At 59.2% G+C, this 22,140-nt stretch overlaps 3 protein-coding genes across 3 annotated transcripts; 2 read left to right on the top strand and 1 right to left on the bottom strand.

Moving 5' to 3' along the window:
• Positions 1-1,933: 1,933 nt before the first annotated feature.
• NXPH4 (neurexophilin 4) lies at positions 1,934-11,346 on the top strand. Its single transcript, XM_061205198.1, has 2 exons — positions 1,934-2,096; positions 9,811-11,346. Exons 1-2 carry the CDS (start codon positions 2,040-2,042, stop codon positions 10,672-10,674), a joined length of 921 nt encoding a protein of 306 aa, XP_061061181.1. The 5' UTR covers positions 1,934-2,039; the 3' UTR covers positions 10,675-11,346.
• A 2,579-nt stretch (positions 11,347-13,925) lies between these two features.
• SHMT2 (serine hydroxymethyltransferase 2) lies at positions 13,926-18,839 on the top strand. Its single transcript, XM_061204155.1, has 12 exons — positions 13,926-14,043; positions 15,028-15,225; positions 15,723-15,802; positions 15,983-16,183; positions 16,479-16,560; positions 16,647-16,769; positions 16,896-17,035; positions 17,341-17,506; positions 17,703-17,802; positions 17,887-18,042; positions 18,123-18,230; positions 18,353-18,839. The coding sequence occupies exons 1-12, from the start codon at positions 14,011-14,013 to the stop codon at positions 18,478-18,480; spliced, it is 1,515 nt and encodes a 504-aa protein (XP_061060138.1). The 5' UTR covers positions 13,926-14,010; the 3' UTR covers positions 18,481-18,839.
• Positions 18,840-19,004: 165 nt separating this feature from the next.
• On the bottom strand, positions 19,005-21,312 carry NDUFA4L2 (NDUFA4 mitochondrial complex associated like 2). Its single transcript, XM_061204157.1, has 4 exons — positions 21,202-21,312; positions 20,751-20,839; positions 19,874-19,934; positions 19,005-19,750 (listed from the first exon to the last, which is right to left on the bottom strand). The coding sequence occupies exons 1-4, from the start codon at positions 21,256-21,258 to the stop codon at positions 19,694-19,696; spliced, it is 264 nt and encodes an 87-aa protein (XP_061060140.1). The 5' UTR covers positions 21,259-21,312; the 3' UTR covers positions 19,005-19,693.
• Positions 21,313-22,140: the final 828 nt, after the last annotated feature.

Raw genomic sequence — 22,140 nt, 5'->3', positions numbered from 1 at the left:
GGCAGAGGCTGATACAGACGGAATGAGAGACAGAGACACAGAGATGGAGACAGGGAGTGGGGTGTGTGTGTGTGTGTGTGTGTGTAGCTGGAGACAGAAAGCAGTGACCTGAGACTAGCAAAAGGAGGAGAGATGGGGTGGGTAGGACTCCAGAAAACCAGGACTCTAGTGATGGGCTTCTGTCCTGGGTGCCCTGGGCCTGAGTGTGCCTACTTCCCCAACTGCCCACTACCATTTCAGCAGCCCCTGTGCTTGGCACACAGGCTCAGGATTCTGGATGGAGCCTCTTGGCCTTGGGCCTTCTACCCCTTCCTGCCTCCCTCTCTGCCCCACCTGCACCCAGATTCCTACCTCCTGGCTTCTGTCTGTCTCTCTGGGTGTCTCTGTGTCCGCCTCATCTTCTCAGCATTCCTAATCCTTGTTTTGTGTCTGTCACATCCCTATATCTGTTTTTGTGTGTGCCTGGGCTTGTCTTTCGGACTGCCAGTGCCGGCGTACACCTGAGTGGGTGTCCATCTCCATATGTGGATGTTTGCCTCTCTGCCAAGGCAAGGAAGGTGGGGTCGGCTCTGAGTACCTGGCTGGGTATGCTTGTCTCTTGGTGAAAGTGTCCATTTGTCTCTCTGTCTCTGTGTGCTCCTGTGTGTGTGTAAACCAAGTGTGTCCATCTGTGTGGATCAGTGCCTCTAGGTGTGCACCTGTCTGTGTGTGTGCTGCTCTCTGTGTGACTGTGTTTCTCTCTGCCTGTATGTTCACCTCTGCAGTGTGGCCTGCCCCTGTGAAGCACCTGCGTGCATGCCTGGGGGCATGTGCTGGTGTCTCCGGGTATGTGTCTGTCTCTCTGTCTCTCTATGTCTTTGCTTGTCCCTATCTCTCGCTGTCAAGGTGTCGGTCATACCACAACCTCAGCCACAGCCTCAGTGCATAGCAACAGCTGACAGCTGAAGACTCCTTGGGCAGGAGAGAGAGAGAGACTAGTGGGAGGAGGGAGGGATGAAGAAACGGCCAAGAGGACAGGGCCAGAGACAGGGCCAGGCTGGAGACAGAGACAAGGACAGAGACAGAGGAGGAAGGGGAGAAGGATCTAGAGGAGCTGATGGTGAAAGATGGGACACTGGGAGAAAAGGGATGGAGACTGCACCAAGAGGCCGGACAGGCGGCGCGGTTCCTGCCCAACCCCACACGCGGGGATGCTCTGGGACGTGTGGAGGGGTCGGCGGTGGGGGGCGAGGGGCAAAGGTGAACGGCGGATCTAGCGGAGGGGTCCTGAGACCGCAGAGGTGCCTTGAAGGCGGGGGCGGTGGGGGGGGGGGGCGGCGGGCGCCGTTTGTCAGCCCTATTGACAGACGTGATGGGGTTTCCGTCCGTGATCAATGATTCTCATCTCCGGGCCGAATGAGCCGCGGGGCGCCCATCCATCCCCGTCAGCGCCGCGCGGCGGCAGGCGCCCGGGGCCCAGCCCGCCCTCACCTCGGCCCCTGCCCTGCTTCTGCCCTGGCACCCTCCAGGGCCCGGAGCATCGAAGGGGCCCGGAGCTCCGAGGGACCCTGGTCTTGCTGGGCCGCTGAGCCTCCCCAGGCCCCTGCTCCACCGTGCCCCGCTTCGGGAACAAGGTCCCGGAGCCTCGAGCCCCACTCCCGGCCCTATTCCTCAGCGGTGCACAGACCCGGCCTCTCGGGTACAGGGTGCCCGAATCCCTCAGCCCTCTCCGCTTCGCACCTGGGCCGAGGGCGTGTCTGGGGCGTGTCGGGGTGAAAGTCACCTTCGGTGCCCCCAGCTGGGCGGGAGGGGGCGCGCGGGGCGCGGCCGGGATTGGAGCTCCGCGGAGCCCCGCCCCCCAGCCCGCCCGAGTCAGACCCAACTTTCTCCCCCGCCCGCGCCCCGCCCCCAGCGCCGCTCTCCGCTCCTCTCGCCGCTCAGTCCGCGGGCCGCGCCGCCCGCTCCCGCCGCTTCGGCAGCCACCCCGCGCCCTCGACCTCAGACCCGGCTCCCGCTTGCCCGGGACCCGCCACGCCCGCCACGCCCGGCCTCCCGGGAAGATGCGGCTGCTCCCGGAATGGCTTCTCTTGCTCTTTGGCCCGTGGCTCTTGAGGAAGGTAAGGGCTGCCCTGCGGTAGCGCGAGCGCTGGGGTCCGGGACGCAAAGGTCCCAGAGTGCGAGGGGCTCCGTGCGCCCGCCCCGCCTCCCGCTCGGAGCTTCCGAACTTTGCGCGGCGTGGGGGACGCGGACAGACAGATTCCCGATTCAGGATAGGCGCTCTCCCAGCGCAAGTTGGCTGAGGGTCCGGGAGGCTGGTGCCAGGGTGGAGGCCCGACTCGGATCCCGCTCCAGGCGCGGCGGGGGAGGGGACGAAGCCCGACCCGCGAGTGCGCCAGACGGAGCGGGAGTGCGAGACAGACAGACAAGCCAGCAGGGTGTCAGCCTTGCCGTCTTTCCGCGCCAACCTCGCTCGCCTTCCTCGCTGTCTGTCCTTCCGCCCATCCACCCCCGCCTTCTCATTTCTCTTCTCTGCCCTTGTCACAATGCCAGGTGGGCACTGTGTTCCGAGGATACACAGCTCGAACACACGCGCGCACACACGGACTCACACAGATACCACCGAACTTGGCTACAGTCTCCCATCACATTTCCCGCGGAGACACCATCTCCCCTGCACAACCTCACAGACACACCCCTCTCTCACGCCCGGCGGGTAGGGGGAGAGGGCTGTCTGGAAAGAGTCTCTCCTCCTGCCCTGTCCTCGCCCCCATTTCCCTAGGCTGCCTCCTTCCCTGAGGCTCCAGGGCGAAGACAGAGGCTAAAGGGGCCCCGACTTGATCTGCCTCCCTCCCGACTTGGAGGCTTCGATTTGTGTACACGGCGTGCTTGTGTGTGCTGGTGTGGAGTGCGGGGGTCACCGTGTGCACCTGTGTGCGTGCCTGTGTCTGGGGCAGCCAGGCTTGGGTGTCTAGTGCTGGGGTCCAGGGTGCGTGTCTGCTGGTGTGGCGTGTGGTGTTGGCTCTGAAGGGGTGAGTGCAAGTGTGCCTGCTTCACAGTGCAGCCATCTGTGCCCTGCTGTGTGTCCCATAATGGGGGCCTAGGTCCAGGACCCCTATCTTCTTCCATCAGCTCCCCTGTCTCTGACTTTACTGTTTCCTACCCTAAGTGTGACCTACCCAGTTTGGGGCAGACAGGTGGCTCCCTAAACCCCTACTCCCTGCACCCCAGCTCCCAGACCCTGCAGAATCTGGAAGGGGTGTAGTTCTCCCCACACACCTGGACCCCCACCTGCTCAGCCAGATCGCACTCAGCAGCTCCAGCAGGGCAGGGGCTGCCCTAGTGAAGCTGGCGATGGAGCTCCCTGATTCTCCCAAACCGGCCTGGTGACCTTGAGGAGCTGGAAGGTGGGCAGAGGAGCCCCCTCCACAAAAACTGCTTCCACTGGCAGGAGCTTCTTTTGGACCTGCTGCCTAGCTCTGCCCATAGAGCTCTGTGGGAGGGGGTCTGTGTCCCACAACCCACCCAGGTGTGAAGGCCCCCGGGGGAGAGGTGGTGGGGATGGATGGTACTCCCCTGCCCCTCCTTTCTAATTCCTCCCCACTCTCCTCTTCCCTCTCCCCATCAAATAAACTCCCCTGTGGACCTATCTGGTTTAATTTCCTTTGCCCCCTGAAGGGGAATGAAACATCTGGTGAAGACTTGAGGGAGAGTAAGCGCGAGGATGTGAGCGATGGGGATGTATCTGAGTGTGCTAGAGTTGCCGCTGTGGGCCTCCGTGTTGGAGTCCGTGGGGGAGAGTGTATCTACCATTTAGTCCAGCTTGTGTGCATGTGAGAAGCTGTGTTTACGTGTACGTACAGACCGTGGGTGTGTGAATATGTATAACTGCATGAGGGAGTGTGTGTAGGAAAGAGTGTGTCTGAGTACCTATCTGTGTGCGCTTGTGTGCACTCATGAGTATGGGGTGTGCTCATGTGTTTACCCCGAGGTGTGTCTCTGGTGGATATATGTGTGTTGGGGTGCATGTGTTGTCTGTATGTGAGTCTCCGAGGCTTGTGAGTGTGTATCTGCTTTCTTGTCATTTTGAGTGCGTTTGAGTGTGAGCCTCAGGATGTGTTTACATATCTGAGTGTGGCTTGTGTGTGTGTGTGTGTGTGTGTGTGTGCGCGCTCAGGGCTGTCTCAGCGCCAGAGCTGGCACTGGGTTGACACTGGGTAAGAGGCTGGTGGGGCACAGTTTACAGGGAAACCCTAATTGTCCAACATTAACAACCCTGCCTTCTCCCATGACGCGCTCACTTGCCCCTCCTTCAGGAGCTCTCTCCCTCCTTCCTCCTTGCTCCAGGCTCCAGGTCTCCTTTCAGGGCCTGCGACTCCCGGCTTCCACTGCCCCTGGGGCTCTGGCCCAGGCCTCCTTCAGGATCTTTCTAACACTGTCTTTGAGTCCTCTCTCTGTCTCTGGTCTTCCCCACCCCTTGCCAAAGCAGCCGCCTACTGGGAGAAGCAGCAGGCGATCAATAGTCACTAATCACTAATCACTAATTACTAATTAGCTGGGGGAGGGCAGGGGCAGGGCCCTGTGGGACCTTCCAGCTCTCTCATGCCTCAGGGAAGGATTAGGCTGAATTGAGTCTCTTAGCATTGGCTGGCCCCAGCCCTGCGTCTAGCCACCCCCTCCTGCCTCCGTATTCCCCTCTAGCCCCCCAGCTAATCTCTGGCTGGGCCACTTAGGCACGTGCAGCCTGGGCCAGGGCCCAGAGCTGTCCGCAGGGATTTGGGGGTAATCAGGGGCCGCAGCTGGGCCAGGGACACAGGCGAGGTGGGCGCTGTGATAGCTCCCTTGGGCCAGGGCCTGCGAGTATGGGAGGGGCACCCGCGGAAAGAAGAATTTAAATGGTCTTAGGTTTGGGGTGGGGGAGGAGCTGGAGGTCCAGGACAGGGTGGCTGGGGAAGAGGTGAGGTACTTGGGGGACAGAAACAACGTAAAGAAGGGTCACTGGGGTCAGAGACAGGGTCTTTGGGAAGGGGCGAGATAAACGTTCAGAGAGACCAGGTAAGTGGAGGGGGCATCCGGGGGTTGAGAGATGAAGTCATCGTCGAGGAGATGCGGAACTTTGGACCGAGCCCTGGAACTCCACATGGGCGGGGGCCAGGACAGGGGACAGGGTAACAGAGAGAGGGCAGGGTCGGTCATGGGGGTGGGGTCCCAGGGCTCAAGGGTGGCTGGGCGCAGTGGGGAGTCGCGGGGCTTGGGGTGGGAACGAGCTGCGGGGCGGGGATGGGGAGCAGGGAGCGCTGCCTTGAGCGCTGGAAATTGGCGAGTCTCCCCCTCTCCCTCGCCTACCCCTCCTCCACCTCCACCCCGCCCACTCCCCCTCCGGCTCCGGCTTCGGGAAATTACATCCCAGCTCCGCGGCTCCCACTCCCCCCACACCGCGCCCCGGAGCCCGCGCCTTTATAGGCACATTTATTGCAATAATAAAGTGAGGCGCAGGGCGGGGGGCGGGGGGCGGCTGTTCCCGGGGGGACTGCGCCGGCTCTGGGAAGCAGGGAAATAAAATAAAATAAAATAAAATAAAAATTCAGATAACGGTGAGCCTTGCGCTGCAGGCCACGAGCAGGCGGGCAGGCGGGGCTGAGGGGGAGGGGGCGCCCTGCCCAAGGGCAGAGCCCGCCCCACCGGCGATCCCCGCCCCCTCACGCTATAGCTATAGTAGGGTCTGGAAGGAGGTATCTTCGCCTCCACCTGCCTGGCCCCCTCCCATAGCCTGATCCTGCCGGTCTTCTGCCTTTTCCTCTGACTTGTCTCCCATACCTGTCCTCAGCTCCTGTCTCCCTGTCCCTGTCTCTTATCTCCTTCCTTGTCCCCCATTTCCCATTCTAGTCCCCATTCACATTCCCCATCCCCAACCCCATCCCCTGGGTCTCTGCATCCCTCAGTATCCCTGTTTCTGCCCAATAACCATTTCCCATCCCCCATTTCTGTTCCCACCCCCATCTGGTCCCCATCCCCATCTCCCAGTCCCTATCCCACTCTCATTCTTCCCCAATGCCCATCCCTCATCCACCATCCCTGTCTTCCTCTGTCCCCATTTTAGTTCCCACCTTGTTCTGTTTCCCCACCTTCATTCTCCTGGCCCCTATCCCATCTGCATCCTAGTCTCTGCCCAATGCCTGTCCACCACTTCTGATCTCCTCTCCATCCCTGTTCCAATGCCTGTCCTTGTTCCATCCTTATCTCTGCACCATATACCTGTGCCTGCCCAGTCCCCCTCCATCCCTGTCCCAGTCTTCACCCCAGCCTGTCCAGTCCACCCCACTTCTGTCCTCACCCCCGTCTCTATCCCTGGTTCCCAGCCAGACCCTGGCTATTTCACCCGCCCTGACTGCGGTGCCCGCACCTCTTTCTAGGTGCAAGGGTTCAGTACGCTATTCCCTCTCCTTCCCCAACCCAGGCCTGGAGCACTCCTCCTCCCCAACCACAGGGTGCCATCCCCTCCCCCAGTCAGAATCCTGAGCCACCCCGCCTGACCCACACAGCAGGAGAGAAGCCACCGACCGGTCTGGAGGCCTGGAGGCCTGGGGGAGGTGCGCCCTGCAATGCGGCTGGGGGGCCGACAGCCTGATCCTCCCGCATTCCCAGCGGTCCCGTCCCAAAAGAGCCCCCCCACCCCAGTGGAGTTTGTTCAGCAGCAAAAGGCAGCCTCAACTCCCCTCCAATGCGTGGGCTCGCTGCCTTGGGGGCAAAGCACTCCTGGCTCGGCTCCCGCCCCGCCAGGGCCCGGAGGCGTCTGGTGAAGCACACCCCCATCCTCACCCTCCCACTCCCTCCTGCCCCCCTAAGCCGACAACCAGACTAACTTCTCCCCTCCGCAAATGTCACTGCGCCCAATTATCTTAATTAAACCAGCTCTGAAGTGAGGGGGACCCTTCCTCAGACAACACCCTGCTCCCACTCTCATTCGTAGAGGGGGAGGGAGAGCACCATGGATTCTAGGCAAAGAGGGACTCCCTTATCACCTTGCTTTCCCCTCCCTCCCATCCCCACCCACGGTTGGAGACAGACAATCTGAAGGATAGAGGGAAAGAACCACAGTTAGACAGACAGACAGAAACAGAGAGAAAAACAGAATCACAGAAGGAGAAAATTAGAGACAGAGTGAGGAAGAGACAGAGACAAAAAGAGACTGAGAGAGGGAGAGAGAGATGGAAAAACAGTGAGAGGGAGAGGGAGAGCAAGAGAGGGAGAGCGAGCGTGCGGGCAAGGAAGCCAGAGGGAGGATTTGATTTGATTTGATTCCATGTTCCCATTTCTCGGCTCGTTTCCTCGAAGACTCTCGCCCCTCCCTGACTGAGCTCTCCACACAGGGTGGCTTCGGCCGCCCACCGCCCCAGCCCCGCAACTCTTCCCTATTATCTTGGCTGTCTGCAGCAGCGGGTGGGGGGCGCGGGCGCCCAAAGCCCAGGGATTTGCCAGGATCAGAGAAGCGCAGGCAGCAATTTGTCTGGGATCACAGTGGGGGGACACCTGGCACCCCTCACAGCCCAGCCAAACCTACTTGCCTCTCCCAGCCCCTGCCTGGGAGGAGTCGCTGGACTGAAGCAGTCGACAGGTCCTGCACTGGGTGCAGGATGTCTGGTGCTGCTGGGGTGTGCTGGGAGGGGATAGCTCAGAGGCATTCGGGGTCATAATAGCAGGCTTGGGGACCGATGGATGCCCCGGAAAGAGCTAGTGGTTGGGCCCAGAGGGGTGAGGAGATTAGGTGTCAGAGTTCAAATGACTCGCCCCCAACCATTCTTCGACTTCCCCTGGAAGCTTCACACGCTCCCTCCTCCGGGGCTCAGGCCCTGCTCTCTCTAAGCCCACCTCCTGGGGCCTTGCTCCCTCCTCCTGGAAGGCCCTTTCCCCCTCCCCCGTGGCCCTGGACCCCTTCCCCTCAGCCCCTCTCAGGCCCACCCTCCTGGTGTTAGTTGCCAGCTCGAGCTTGTCAGTCTGAGTCAATCACTCTTGACGCTCCCGCCCCCCTCACCTGAGCTGGGAGGAGAGATGGACCGGAGGAGGAATGAGGGGGGCGATAAATATGTATGACGAGCGGGTGGCGGCGGCATTAATAACCCGGCGGCATTAATAACCCAGGATCGCAGAGCTGCGGGAATGGGGACCAGGCGGTGGAGATTCTAGCCCAGCAGCTTGACTCTGCCATTCCTGTCCCCTGTGGACACATGGTGTATGCAAACAGAGGGGGACACCCATGCTGCCTGGCCTCTTTACCTACCCAAAGCTCATCCTGCAGGCCAGTGTGGGACCCCCCCCTCCCCAGACCATTCATATACAACTCACACATATGCACCCCCCAGGGGAACATAATGAGACCACAGTTGTTATATCATTGTGGATACACTGACACACACCCTTGAGAAAGAGCTTGACACATGGACAGAGAATGATAGGAGCTCACACAGGGAAAGTGACACCCTCAGTGAATCACACACAGCCACCCTTAGATATACAGCCAATCCAGGCATACAACTACACCAGCCACACAGATGCAACTACCACAAACTGAAACACAGCCTCACTCAGATCAACACATACAGACAGACAGACACAGCCAACCCAAGCACATATGCAACCCGGACACCTATACATAGCCATCACAGACTGATACAACAGACGTTCAGCCACCACAAGCAGGCAGACACACATAACACAGCCTCCTCAGACTGATACACAGGGGCATACAGATACACACACACACACACACACACACACACACACACAGAATCATCACTCCAGGCAGGCAGACACATACGTACAACCCTCTCAGGCCAACAGAAATACAACCACCCCAGACTGACACACGCAGTACTCCCTGCCCCCCAAGCCGAACCCACACGCAGTAAGGGCCACACTGAATGGCCACAGCTAGCACAGTCTGACTGACACACTCTGACGTGCACGGCTCCTCTCCCTCTCCTCGCTGGAGCAGCATCTCCATATTTCTTCCTCTCGCTTGCTCGCGTCTCCTTCACTCCCAGCCACCACCCCACACACCCACACACCCCCGCTCCGCCCCAGATAATTGATGGCCCGGGCCTGCCCGGGCAGCTCTCGCCTATGGATCCATCTTGGACTCCCCCGTGCTGTCTCCCAGATCGGTGGCCACCTGAGACACACGGAGACGAGTGGGGGCAGGCAGGGGGTGGTCTTCCAGCACCCTCCCAGCCCAGGGAGACCACCAGGTGGCCTCCCCCACAGCAGGAGTGCTGGAGGCAGAGAGGGGTGCCCACGTAGCTCCCAAGCCTCAACCCACAGCGTCCAGACTCTCCACTGCTCTCCGCAGCTCCATTGGTTTCCCTTGCTTCGCCACACAAGGCAGTAGAGGCTGAGGCCCGGGTGAGGGCTCTGGTCTTGGCAAAAGTGTTGGGAGGTCTCACTCTTTCTTGATGCTGGACATTGACAATGGTCATGGCCTCCCTTTGCCGGAGTCCAGCTTCTCCCTGGCCCATTACTGCCAACCAAGCCCGAGTCCACAGCTCCACTCCCTATTCAAACCCACATTGGCTTTGGCCTTTTTGGCTTTCTCAGCCCTCATCAGAGTTCTGAGAACACAAGGATTCTCAGTGTCATTTCACAGATGTAGAAATTGAGGCGAGACCACACAGCTTGAAAGGGCTGCAGGCCCACTCAAATGCGCACTCCCTGAGCAACTGCTCCGGGAGGCCCGATTCCATTTAGTTTCCTAGCGGCTGTGGAGAGGGACCGGCGTGGCCCTGGCGGGTGGCCCCAGACAACCCCAGCGTCTCTCTTTTCCTCTTTCTTCGTCCACAGGCCGTCAGTGCCCAGATACCAGAGTCCGGGAGGCCGCAGTACCTGGAGCTGCGCCCGGCCACGGCCGGAGGGGGAGCCCCTGGCCATCGGCTCCCGGCACCGCCGAGGTCCTCCGACGGCCTGGGCACCACCCGTGCCTGGAGCTGGGCCTGGCCGGCTAACCACACCCGGGCACTGGCCCGGGCTGGGGCGGCGGGGTCCCCCGCGCAGCGCACCAACAGAAAGCCGTCTATCAAAGCGGCCCGCGCCAAAAAGATCTTCGGCTGGGGGGACTTCTACTTCCGGGTGCACACTCTCAAGTTCTCGCTGCTGGTGACGGGTAAGATAGTTGACCATGTGAACGGTACCTTCAGCGTGTACTTCCGTCACAACTCGTCCAGCCTGGGCAACCTCAGCGTCAGCATCGTGCCGCCCTCCAAGCGTGTCGAGTTTGGGGGCGTCTGGCTGCCGGGGCCCGCCCCCCACCCTCTGCAGTCTACGCTGGCCCTGGAGGGGGTGCTCCCTGGGCTGGGGCCCCCGCTGGGGCTAGCGGCCGCGGGGTCGGGGCTAGGGGGCACCCTCGGGGGCGCGATGGCGGGTCCGCTTGGGGGCGCGCTGGGAGTGCCCGGGACCAAAGAGTCACGCGCTTTCAACTGCCACGTGGAGTATGAGAAGACGAACCGCGCTCGCAAGCACCGCCCGTGCCTGTACGACCCATCGCAGGTGTGCTTCACCGAGCATACGCAGAGCCAGGCCGCCTGGCTCTGTGCCAAGCCCTTCAAAGTCATCTGCATTTTCGTCTCCTTCCTCAGCTTTGACTACAAACTGGTGCAGAAGGTGTGCCCAGACTATAACTTCCAGAGCGAGCACCCCTACTTTGGATAGCGCGCCCCGCCTTCGCCCGGGCCGTGAGCTTCCCGCGAAATCCCGGACTCCCTAAGTGGGACCTCTCCCCGTACCCCGCAGCTCCTGTGGCCGCGTCCACCCTTTCCACTCTGGGGCGAACAGGAACAGCTCTCCTGGGGACCATCAGTCGGCGTGGGTCCCCTTTTCCTTATTGGGAGTGCCCACGGGGCTGGGGGTAGCCCCCTTGGCTACAGCCCAAAGTGGAGGAGCAAGAGCGCAGCCCCAGAATAGGCGGGGCTTGGAGGCGGTCCCAGCGTCTCCTGCGTCCACACTGGGTCCTCTTTATGCCCCTGGCGCTGGGCTGGATACTCCCTTTGCCCGCAGCTTTAATAATGCCTGGCCTGGCACCCTCATCCCACCCTGACTTTCTTACCCCCAGGCACTTGTCCTCCACCCTGTACCCACGTAAAGACCATAAAGGCCTATAAACCGTGGCCTATTCCCATCCCCTTCTGCTTGCCGTATGCCTGTCCCCCTTTCCCCGAAACCCCAATAATTAGGGTAGCGGAAGCGGAACTCCTGGGCATAGGCGATCGACCCGGCCTCTGCCCTCCGCCCGCCTCCCTCCGGTCCTTGCCATCCTGCTCCACCTTTCCAGCTGCTTCCTCTCGGTGATTTTTTTTTTTTCCTACACCAAAACAGACGGGAAAGGGAACAAAATAAAGTGAAATCCAATACGCGTCTGTGTGAGACCTTTGTAGGGAAGGGGGTGGTGGTGGTGGTGTGGGTTTATGTCTGGCAGAGACCTGGCCAGGGCCTCCTTCCTCGGCGGCTCGTGGGGAAACTGAGGCAAATATTGACGGAGCTAGCACCTTGGAGGTCATCCAAGACCAGATCAGATACAGATGAGGACGACCCTTGGGGTTGGAGCCCTGCCTGAGGTGGGAATTTTCCTCCCAGAGGTGGGCGAAGTGAAGCTGCCGAAAATAGGATGGGGATTAGACCTGACAGCGGACCACCAGCGGGCTATTTTGGGGGAGGAGGTATAAGGCCTGGAATGGGATGGAGATGTAGGGACAGCGTAGGCAGAGCGCTGACAACCTGCTAAGCTCCGCGGGGCTGGCGGGAGGCGGCAGGTGGGGCGGGGGGAGGGGAAACGGTGTTTTCGGCATCTGGAGTCATCGATCTTCCTTTTCCTTCCTAATTCCGTGGGCGCTGAGTTTGCAGACGGTTGGGGGAGGGAGGGAGAGAGGCAGGGAGGCCTGAGACGAGGGGGTGGGGGAAGGGACGAGCGCGAGTTTGGAGAACCCAGCAGCGTTGCTGCTGCTTGCCGTCTGCAAACGCAAACAAGGGCCCCTTCAGCCAGCTGCCCACCCTCCCCACCCCCCGCCTCCAGCTCACTCCCGTCGACACAGCTGCTAATTTTATCCGCCCCCAGCCCTGGCCCGGGCGTTAATTGGCTGCGGCTTCATTAGCAGTTCTTAAGCTCAGCCCCCCCCCCGCCTCCCCTCGGGACCCCTGACTGGGGCGAGGGAGGAGGTACAGACTAGCTGAGGCACAGAACGACACCTCGTCTTCAGCCTTCCTTCGCCTTGAGTCCTGGGTCAAGGTAAAACCGGAAGAGAGCAGTGTTCTCCAGAGGATTGCCCACTGGCTCCAGCGGGAAACTGAGTCGGAGGTGAGTCTCACCCAGACACACCTGGGAGTGAAATGTCAGTATGGGGAAAATAAATAGGTGATGGATGGATGGATAACAGGATCAACTGAAAGGAAGAGGAAGGTGGGAAGTGGCTCTGGGTCAGAGATTATAAGAAGGAGAGGAACCCAGCAGACTCCCAACACCAAGCTTATTACTGGAAAAAGCTGAAAGCACCTGAGGCTAGAGTGGGAGGGAAGGAGGTTAGAGCTAACTAATGGGGGACTTCTGAGGCCTGATATGAGAACCAAGTGGGAATGACTGTAATTAGCAAGTTAGCCCATCTGGGCCTCAGTTTCCTCACTTGTAAAGCAATAATAAAATAGCCTGTTCTGGAGATTAAATGAGACTTTGCAAGTGAATAGGCTTTGTGATGGATTGTCCTCCCGCTCTTTGACTCACAAACCTATCTCCTCCATCGCCATCCTCTCCTCCTCCCCTTGCTCTTAGGACATCTGGACATCTGGGAGCAGAGTAAGGTGCCTCTGCCTGTAATTGCATTTGTTGTTCACCTCTTTATGGACCGGCAGTTAGTGATCTATTCTGATATTTCCACAGCTATGGCATGCCTAGCATGGTGAAGGGGCTCAATGTGTCTGGTGAATGAATTGTAATGTTGTAAGGCAGTGGTTCTCAAATTCACTGCTTATTAGAATCACTAAGGAGAGGTTTTGTTGTGTTTCAGCGTGAGTGGGCAAATGCCACTCTTTAAGATCCATTGAATTAGAACCTCTGAGGAAAGGTTCCCCACTCATATATTTATATCACATTTCCCAAACAATTCTGATGTCCAGGTTTGGGAACCTACTCCTGGAGGGATCGATGAGTCCCTCCCCTAAAGGATGAGTCCTGATGAAGTCAGGCTACAAGGAAGATCCCTTCCAGCTCCAAGGATCTATAGCCCTAGGATACAAAGAGAGCTCCGTGATTGCTGGAGCAGCAAGAATGAATTGGTAACAAAATTCAGCAAGTGCAAGGAAAGGAGGGAGCACCTCCGTCAGCTCCCAGATGTCCCAGGGAAAGAGGAGATGGCCACGGAGGAGGCAGGTTTGTGAGGATGAGGGGGGGATGATCCATCCAAGAGCATGTTTACATACAGCCTCATTTAATTCCTACATGTTATTTTATTATTGATTTATAAGTGAGGAAAATGCGGCTCAAATAGGTTAATTTGCTAGTTAGTCCCAGAGCTGGAACTTGAACTTGGGTCTCTCACTCTTCCAAACCAGGGTGCTTTCCAGTGCAACAGGGCTCTTCAGCTTGTATAGGAGTCTTTGTATTTCCCAGAGAGCCTAATAATGCTAGGTTCACTCAGTAGACACCCAATAAATTGTTGCTGTCTGGACAACAGACAGGAAAAAAAAAAAAGAAAGAAAACCTTGAAGAGCTTCAGGACAACGAGGAGATGGGGCGGCACTGGATCTCTTTTCTTTCAGGCAAAAGCTTCTGACCCTGGGGCTACAGACGGGAAATGAAAGTGAAGAAGAGGGAAAAAAAACTACAATTCCCAAAAGACCATAAAGCGTCCACCTTACGCATGCATAGACCCCGCCCTAATTCTGTGGCTTCCCGGCAGCTCTTTTCGCGCATGCGCTCTCCGATCAGTCTTCTTCCAACCCCTCGTTTTCCCCGGACGGAGTTGGTGCCTGGAACTCCTGCGACCTTCATCTCCGGTTGCGATGTTGCCCTTCTCTTTGCTCTGGGCGACTCGGGTAAGAATGGGGCTCCGGAGGCTGGGTGACTAGTAGGAAGTAAGCTCCCCTCCTATCGTAGTTAACTATTCACAAACTTGGGGTTCTCTTGGCTTTTAAACGCACGTGTCTGGGTCCTCCGGAGGGGAGAGCGGGAGGGGAGAGAGAATGGGCAACTAGGGGGTCCCTGAGACCCCCGGTGCACGCGGGGTGATTGGGGTCCCTCTCCATTCCGGTAACCAGATGCCCCAAGGCCTTGTGACCGCCCATTTGACGTGGCATTAGGGAAGAGAACTGTGGACCCTGTGCTGGCCAGCGAGCGGGGTTCCTGGCCTGGACCGGCGAGCTAAGTCTTTCCTGCAAGCTCTGAGCCATGCAAATGATGCAGCTGGTCACCCTTGCTTGTATCAGGGGTCCCACGGCTCTGTGGGTTGGAAGGAGGTGGAAAGAGTGGGGAGCACAAAAGACAAGATGTGGGTTTTGGCTTCCCTGCCAGCAGTCCACCCCCAACCCCGTACACACACCTCTTCCCCAGGGGCTGCTGAAGGTCTACCCTGCCACCTCCGTTGCTCTGGAAACCACCTGTACAGCTCGTTGCCCTAACTCTTGCCAGTTTGGTTGCCTCCCACCCTGACTGGGGTATCACTTTGTGAAGGCTCTGCAGGAAGACCATGCGTTTCTGTGGGTGGGGACTGCCCCTGAGTTCCAGAGACATAGGCTTCTAGAGGACAGACTTTGCCCGAGGCTTTGCAGAGTGATTCAAGGGCAGAGGTGGAGGGAGAGTCTGAGGTGAGGTGAATGGACCGAATCAGAACCACCCCCTGGACATTGATCTCAACCTTGGCTCTAGAACTGGCTTTTGAAGGTGGAGGTGGGAGTGGTGAGAACTGGAACAGACCAATGAGACAACTGGCTGCTGGATATGGAGCCTGAGGGCCTGATAAGCATGGCTGAGGGTTGTTTTTCTGGGCACTTTTTCTTTGACCCTGTCTTTTCCTCCCCCAGCCTCTGCGGAGATGTGGTCGGCTGGTCAGGATGGCCATACGGTGCCAGCACAGCGAGGCAGCCCAGACCCAGACTGGAGAAGCAACCAAGGGCTGGTCAGGCCAGGAGAGTCTATCAGACAGTGACCCTGAGATGTGGGAGCTGCTACGGAGAGAGAAGGACAGGCAGTGTCGTGGCCTGGAGCTCATTGCTTCAGAGGTGGGGCCTGGGAGAGGGGCCAGGGCTTAGGCCACCGTGGGTGCTGCAAGTAACAGGTCATCTTCCTGCTATTTCTCCAGCTCTCCCTTTCAGGCTCAGGGCCTTCCTGCAGGACCTCATCTTCCTCTCTTCTTACTGACCTCTGAAGCAAAGGCAGGGCCAGTCTGGCTTATGGGATGGGGCATTAGAAAGCTTCCAGAGCCTCCCGGGGCTCCTATAGTTTAGTCTGGTCCCTCTTCCATCCCAAGAGGAAAGAGAAGCTTGGAAGCACAGGTTCAACTGGACAGGTGGCCTTGCTGGAGACACCTATCACAGCAGCTGGGTTTCTGAGGATGCTGCTCTGGCCCTGCCCCAGGCCTGGCACGGAATCCTATATGAACAGAGCTTTCTGTAGAACCCGGCTCCTCCCTGCAGCCTGGGGCTCTGGCAGGATGGGGCTGTGGGATCCAGGGAAGGGGGCTCAATACCTTCTGACATTGCCCCCTCCCCCACCCCAGAACTTCTGCAGCCGCGCTGCGCTGGAGGCCCTGGGGTCCTGTCTGAACAACAAGTACTCGGAGGGTTATCCTGGCAAGAGGTGAGGGCTAGGCACCAGAAGGCTGGAGGACAGCCTCAGGGATGGTGATCCCAGTGGGGGACACCTGCCTGTACCCTCCCAGTGTGTATAGAGAAGTGGCCTTCCCAGTCCTTTGCTGCTGGTCCAGGGGGATGGTGGAACCCTTTCTCTGTGCCCTGATCTACTCCTCTTCCATTGCAGGTACTATGGAGGAGCAGAGGTAGTGGATGAAATCGAGCTGCTGTGTCAGCGCCGGGCCTTGGAGGCCTTTGACCTGGATCCTGCTCAATGGGGAGTCAATGTCCAGCCCTACTCGGGGTCCCCAGCCAACCTGGCTGCCTACACAGCCCTTCTGCAGCCTCATGACCGAATCATGGGGCTGGACCTGCCCGATGGGGGCCAGTGAGTATAGATGGGGTGGGTGATGGGCTTGTGGGCAGTATGGGCGTGGGAGAAGAGTAATTTGTTGAACACCTACTGTGTTCCATGCGGATGAAACAGGGCTCTCCCAGTCCTGCAAGTTCCAGTGAATGAGGAAGATAAGACCCCAGAAAGCAGTGCCCAGAGCCACGAGGGTGGTGCCTGCTAGGAGCAGTGTTCCAGAGACCCCGGCCTTTGGAGTGGGGCAGGAAGGGAGTGGCTAAGTCTGAGAGTTATTCCACTCTGAACCTGCCTACTTCCTCTCCTCCCCTTCCAGTCTCACCCACGGCTACATGTCTGATGTCAAGCGGGTCTCAGCTACATCCATCTTCTTCGAGTCTATGCCCTATAAGCTGAATGTGAGTGCTCTAGGGTGTGGGGAGGGAGCTGTGAGGAGCTGCCCTGCTTTCTTCTTAGGGCTTTAGCTTTTTGTCTGTCTGTCCAGCCCAAAACCGGCCTCATTGACTATGACCAGCTGGCACTCACTGCTCGGCTCTTCCGACCTCGACTCATCATAGCTGGTACCAGTGCCTATGCTCGCCTCATCGACTACGCCCGCATGAGAGAGGTGAGTGGAGGGCTGGAGTACCCGCCCCTCCCTAAGGGCTGGTGGGGAGATTTTGGAGGAGGGGCAGCCTTGGGCAGGCCTGTCTGGGCCCTCCCCAGGCTGAGGCCTGTCTCTGTACCTGCCCAGGTGTGTGATGAGGTCAAGGCACACCTGCTGGCGGACATGGCCCACATCAGTGGCCTGGTGGCTGCCAAGGTGATCCCCTCACCTTTCAAGCATGCGGATGTTGTCACCACCACCACTCACAAGACCCTTCGAGGGGCCAGGTCAGGCCTTGCCTCTCACTGCCTTCACTCCCGGGGCATCGTTGGGCTGGATCTGAGGAATTCATTCCCACCAGAAGCCCTGTCTATGACAGTTCTCCTTCTCTTGCCCGTGGAGGCAGTTCCCCGACGGGGTTTGGGGGTGGAGGTGAGGGCTGCTCCCCTCAGCCCCTGGAGTCTAGCACACTGAGCACAACTGTGCTGGACTCTGAGAGCCTGTGGGGCTGGGCCAGCCAGCTTCCTCTGTTCTCCCCACCCCCTTGCCCTTTCTTTTTGGCTTAGCTTCTGACCGCCTACCTCCTGCACAGGTCAGGACTCATCTTTTACCGGAAGGGAGTGCGGGCTGTGGACCCCAAGACGGGCCGGGAGATCCCTTACACGTTTGAGGACCGAATCAACTTTGCTGTGTTCCCGTCCCTGCAGGGGGGCCCCCACAACCATGCCATTGCTGCGGTGGCTGTAGCCCTAAAGCAGGTTGGGGAGCCTACTCTTGTGGGGTGGGTGGGGCATGGCCTACAGGTTCAGACCCTGCACCTTGCCAACTGAAGTTGGAGCTGATGGAAGGGAGGTGCCAGGATGGGAGGGGGTTGGGATGGGGTCACACTATGCTGGGGGTGGAGGGGCAGAAGGGGCAGGGCTTAAGGTGGCAGTGCTGCTGTCTCATCTCCAGGCCTGCACCCCCATGTTCCGGGAGTACTCCCTGCAGGTTCTGAAGAACGCTCGGGCCATGGCTGATGCCCTGCTAGAGCGAGGCTACTCGCTGGTGTCTGGTGAGCCAGGGGGTAGGTGAAAGCCTCTGTACCCTCAGGCAGAGGCCCAGGACTCAGTACTTCCTGCTTACTGTCCCCCCTCAGGTGGCACTGACAACCACCTAGTGCTGGTAGACCTGCGGCCCAAGGGCCTGGATGGAGCTCGAGCTGAACGGGTGTTGGAACTCGTATCCATCACGGCCAACAAGAACACCTGTCCTGGAGATCGAAGTGCCATCACACCTGGGGGCCTGCGGCTGGGTGAGACTTGGGTTCCAGGAGGGAAGGGTGGCTGCCAGGTGGGCTTCGGCCATGCTAATCCTCTCCTGCCTCTCTCCCAGGGGCCCCAGCCTTGACTTCTCGACAGTTCCGTGAAGATGACTTCCGGAAAGTTGTGGGCTTTATAGATGAAGGCGTCAACATCGGCTTGGAGGTGAAGAGCAAGACCGGTGAGTGGGCAAGACCTCCCCTGCCCCCACCCAGTTTACATTCACTGTCTCCCCCCTCCTTCAACTGATCGAATAGCCTTCCCCAGAGCTCTGACCACTTTTTTTTTCTCCCCCATCTCTAGCCAGACTCCAGGATTTCAAATCCTTCCTGCTCAAAGACCCAGAAACAAGTCATCGGCTGGCTGACCTCAGGCAACGGGTGGAGCAGTTTGCCAAGGCCTTCCCCATGCCTGGTTTTGATGAGCACTGAAGGCATCTAAGAAATGAAGCGCACAGACTGACGTTTATTCCTCTTCCCCCACCTGGACAAATTAGGGGTGGGGGTAACTGCCTATCTTCCAATTTTTTGCTGGAGGAGGGGAAGGCCGCCCACTTAGGGGAAAAGGCGGGTATAGTTCCCCTTCCCAGGATTTGTAGCTGAGGAGGTTTCTTCTTGTAACAAGACTTAGAATGAAGAGGCTTGGGGCTTTCTGCCCTAACCTCTCTCATTATCTCAGTGTTATAGACTCCCTGCCCTCTCTTGGGGAGGGGGGAGTTCCCCTTGTGAGCCAGAGGAAGGAGTGGGTAGGCACCCTTCTTTCATTTTTATCTAATAAAATGCTGACCTGCCCTGAGCTTCTGTTACTGTGGGAGGGGTCCCCGGGCCAGGTGGTGATTTGTCTCCCTCAGCATGCCTCCCTTCCCTCCCACCACTACCACAAGGACCCCTGGGGCTGCAGTCTCCTCTCCCTCTGATCAGAGCCGACACCAGACGTGATTAGCAGGCGCAGCAAATTCAATTTGTTAAATGAAATTGTATTTTGCCCACGGCTGCTTCTGTTTGATCCCAGGGGACGGAGGGGAGCAGGGGAGGGGTGGGGAAGGCAGGGGGAGGCCCAGGTGTGAGGCGGGAGGGGGTGCCCATTGGCACGGGAAGCAGGGGGCTTGGGCACTGGGAGGAGCAAGCTTCACCTCCTTGGGTGTAGGTGCCTCATCCCAAGCTGGCTGGGCTGTCAGTGACGAGCCTGGCTGAGCCCAGTCGAGCCAAAGCACCGCCCCTGGGCTGGTGCCCAGAGCCTGGGCTAACGTGGGGCCTGCCACGTCACTTGGCACTCAGGCCTCTGCTTGGTCTTGGCTCTCACGTAGGCCACGCTCCACACGTAGTGTGCACCACGCCCTGTGAGGCCCGCGGGGCAGGGGGACTGGCATGGCCTTTTGGGTTGCCCAGGCTACTGCCTGCCCTCCTAACTCCCCCTCCCCCTCCCCCCTCGTGGGACTGAAGCTGAGGGTCAGAGGTGCTTCCGCTGCTGGGAGCAAAGGAAGAGGGTGGGGGTGGAGCTGCCTCCCTCCTCGTGGGAACTGGCCTGTGTAAGCAGGAGCTGGACGGGGTGGCTAGAGTGGTGCCCTGGGGTTGACGGTGGAGAGTGGAAGAAATGAATAGGCTGGCTGGTGGTGGTTTACATCGACGTGCTCTGCAACCAGGCTTAGAAGTCTGGCCGGTCTTTCTTCAGTTTCTTATAGTCAGTGGAAACTGCAAGGAACTACAGTAGAGAAAGGGGGATTGCACCGAGTGCCCCAGGCCTCCCTTTGCTGGGGTGGGAGGCGCCAGCTGGGATCAAGAGATGAGCGGATCGAGGCGCAACCCTGAAGCCACTGGGAGTTACCTTGTACTGGTCATTGGGGCTCAGGCGGTTCCAGGGCTCCGGGTTGTTCTTTCGGTCCCAGCTGTGGGGGGGGGGGGGGGCGGAGGGGGAGGGGGAGGGTTAGGGTTTCCTCTCTGGGAGCTAGGACTCTGGAGCCTCAGGGGACCCGCAGGGTCTGCGCCCCCGCCCCAGCACGCCCCCTCTTCCGCGGAGGTGGGAGGCATTTCCCAGAGACTGAGAGGGGAGGGGGCACGTTAGCGGGTGCTGACAAGTGAGACAAGAAGGCTGTCAGCATTTTCAGCCTGGGGCCAGGTGATAGACGTGACAACCCGGCCCAGGGACTCCCGCCTGCTCCTTGCCACCCCAAGTTAGCCCCATAGAGCAGAGCGGTGGGAATCAGGCAGAAATCCCGAGGCGCTGGGGTTGTAGTGACGTGCCTCGAATTCAGACAACGCCGTGGGTGCTTCTGCGTGCTGGAGGACCCTACGCTGCCGCCGCCTCTGGCGGGGCTTGCGGTCTCCGTGCCGCCCCGGCCCCAAAGGCGCCCGCAGCAGCTCACCCGGCTACACTCCCAGCGCTTGGGCGGCGAGATAGAGGTACCAGAAGGCCACCGGCGGCCAGCAGAGAGGCGTCACCATGGCAACGCGGCCGGGAGCGGTGCTAGTTCCGCAGCCCAAAGCGGGCCGAGTCGCCAGCCACTGAGGAGTGAGCTGTCTGGTGGGCCCGAGCGAAGGCGGGGGGCCTCGCAGGTCAGGATCGGGCTCCATCCCCGAGATGCCACCTGCCTGGGGATTCCCGCGAGGACCACTCATTCCCACCATTCCTGGGAGGCCTGTGCGTCCCTGTCTCATCTTGCCCCACCCAGGACCCCTTCCTGCGTCCCAAGCCCGGCCTTTACCAGACGTCGGGGCTGCGCAGGGCGAGTCGCAGCAAGTAGAGCATAGCGCTGCCCATGCCCAGGCCAATGAAGCCGATCATCGGGATGAGCTGCGGGAAGACAGAGGGAACTTTCAGGGGCAGCCCCCTCCCAATCGCCCTTTACAAGCTTTTCTGCTTGGCCCGCCCGCTCCCCCACTCCGGGTCTGGCGCTCCCTCCCTTCCGCGAGGGAGGACCGGCAGCCTCCCACACCACATTTTTGCCTTAGTCTTCCTCAACCTATTGCGAGGCTGTCTGAGGTGGATTCAAGGGACACGGAGGGCATATTGCAGGGATGGATTGAGGGCACCCTGAAGAAATATTAGGAGCTTTGGGGGAACTAGGCAAGAGGCAGGGTACTGGGAGGTTTGGGGGTTGCCAGGGCAGCTAGAGAGTTAGAAGGTAGAATCATGGCTCCTGGGACCAAACTCACCCCGGGATGTCTCTTGATCTGCCGGTAGAAGCGGGCTCCGAGGCTGGTTCCAGCCATATCGCCTCTCCAGTGTCTGGTCCTCTCCAGCGTCCCTGCTCCCTTCCTCCTCCTGGGGTCCCGCCCCTCTCTGGGGAGGGGTCAGCCCAGCCCAGCCTGGCCCAGCCCGGCCGCTTCATCAGACTCACCCCGCCCCCAATCTCTCTCCCTACGGCAGTTCCAGGCTTGGCTGGGAAGAGAATTGTTGGGGAACAGGGGCATTTCTCCTCATCCACTCTCCACTCCAAGGGGTCAGACCCTGGCCCATGGGATATCATCATGCTTTGGGCTTTGCGCTGGTCCAAGGGAGAGGCCTCTCAGACTCTCACTCAGAGACTGATTGAGGGGGATCCAGAAGTGGGAGGAGGGACTCACCATGGGACAGGCAGACAGACCTCCAGCAAAGTGCAGGTGGGAGTGTTCACAGGTGGGACCAGGAGGGGCCAGGAAAGAATGAGGGCATCTGTAATGCTTCCCTGACACCCCTAGAGCCACCCAGGAGCTGGCAGGTCTTGGGGGCCCTGGTTCTGTCTCCCTCCACAGTATAGTGGGAAGAGGAGGAGGACAGGTAGACCAACAGCACTAAAGCTGCCCCAGCCACTCTAGTCCTGGGTGGTTTCTTCAAGTTGGTTTCTCCAAGTTGTGTTGTGGTTAGCCTGGAACAGTGTTTGGAGGCCAGGGAAGCCGGGCATTATCTTACACCTGGCTCAGAATAGAATAAGTCAGTTGGTTAAGTTTGGGGGCTTGAGAGACTTCCTTCCCCTGCCTACCTGGTGTAGCCATCCGAGGAGGCCACGTTCTGTCTCTGGCTGTGATGGAGAGAAAGAGAATGGAGTAAAGGAAACAGTCGAGGAAAGATAGAAAAGATGTTGAAGGAGAAAAGAGAAAAAGACAGAGACAGAA

This window comes from Eubalaena glacialis, chromosome 11 (assembly GCF_028564815.1).
Source record: "Eubalaena glacialis isolate mEubGla1 chromosome 11, mEubGla1.1.hap2.+ XY, whole genome shotgun sequence".
Lineage (NCBI taxonomy): Eukaryota > Metazoa > Chordata > Mammalia > Artiodactyla > Balaenidae > Eubalaena > Eubalaena glacialis.
The sequence above is the reverse complement of the archived record's forward strand: the minus strand, read 5'-3'. Positions and strand labels throughout refer to the sequence as shown.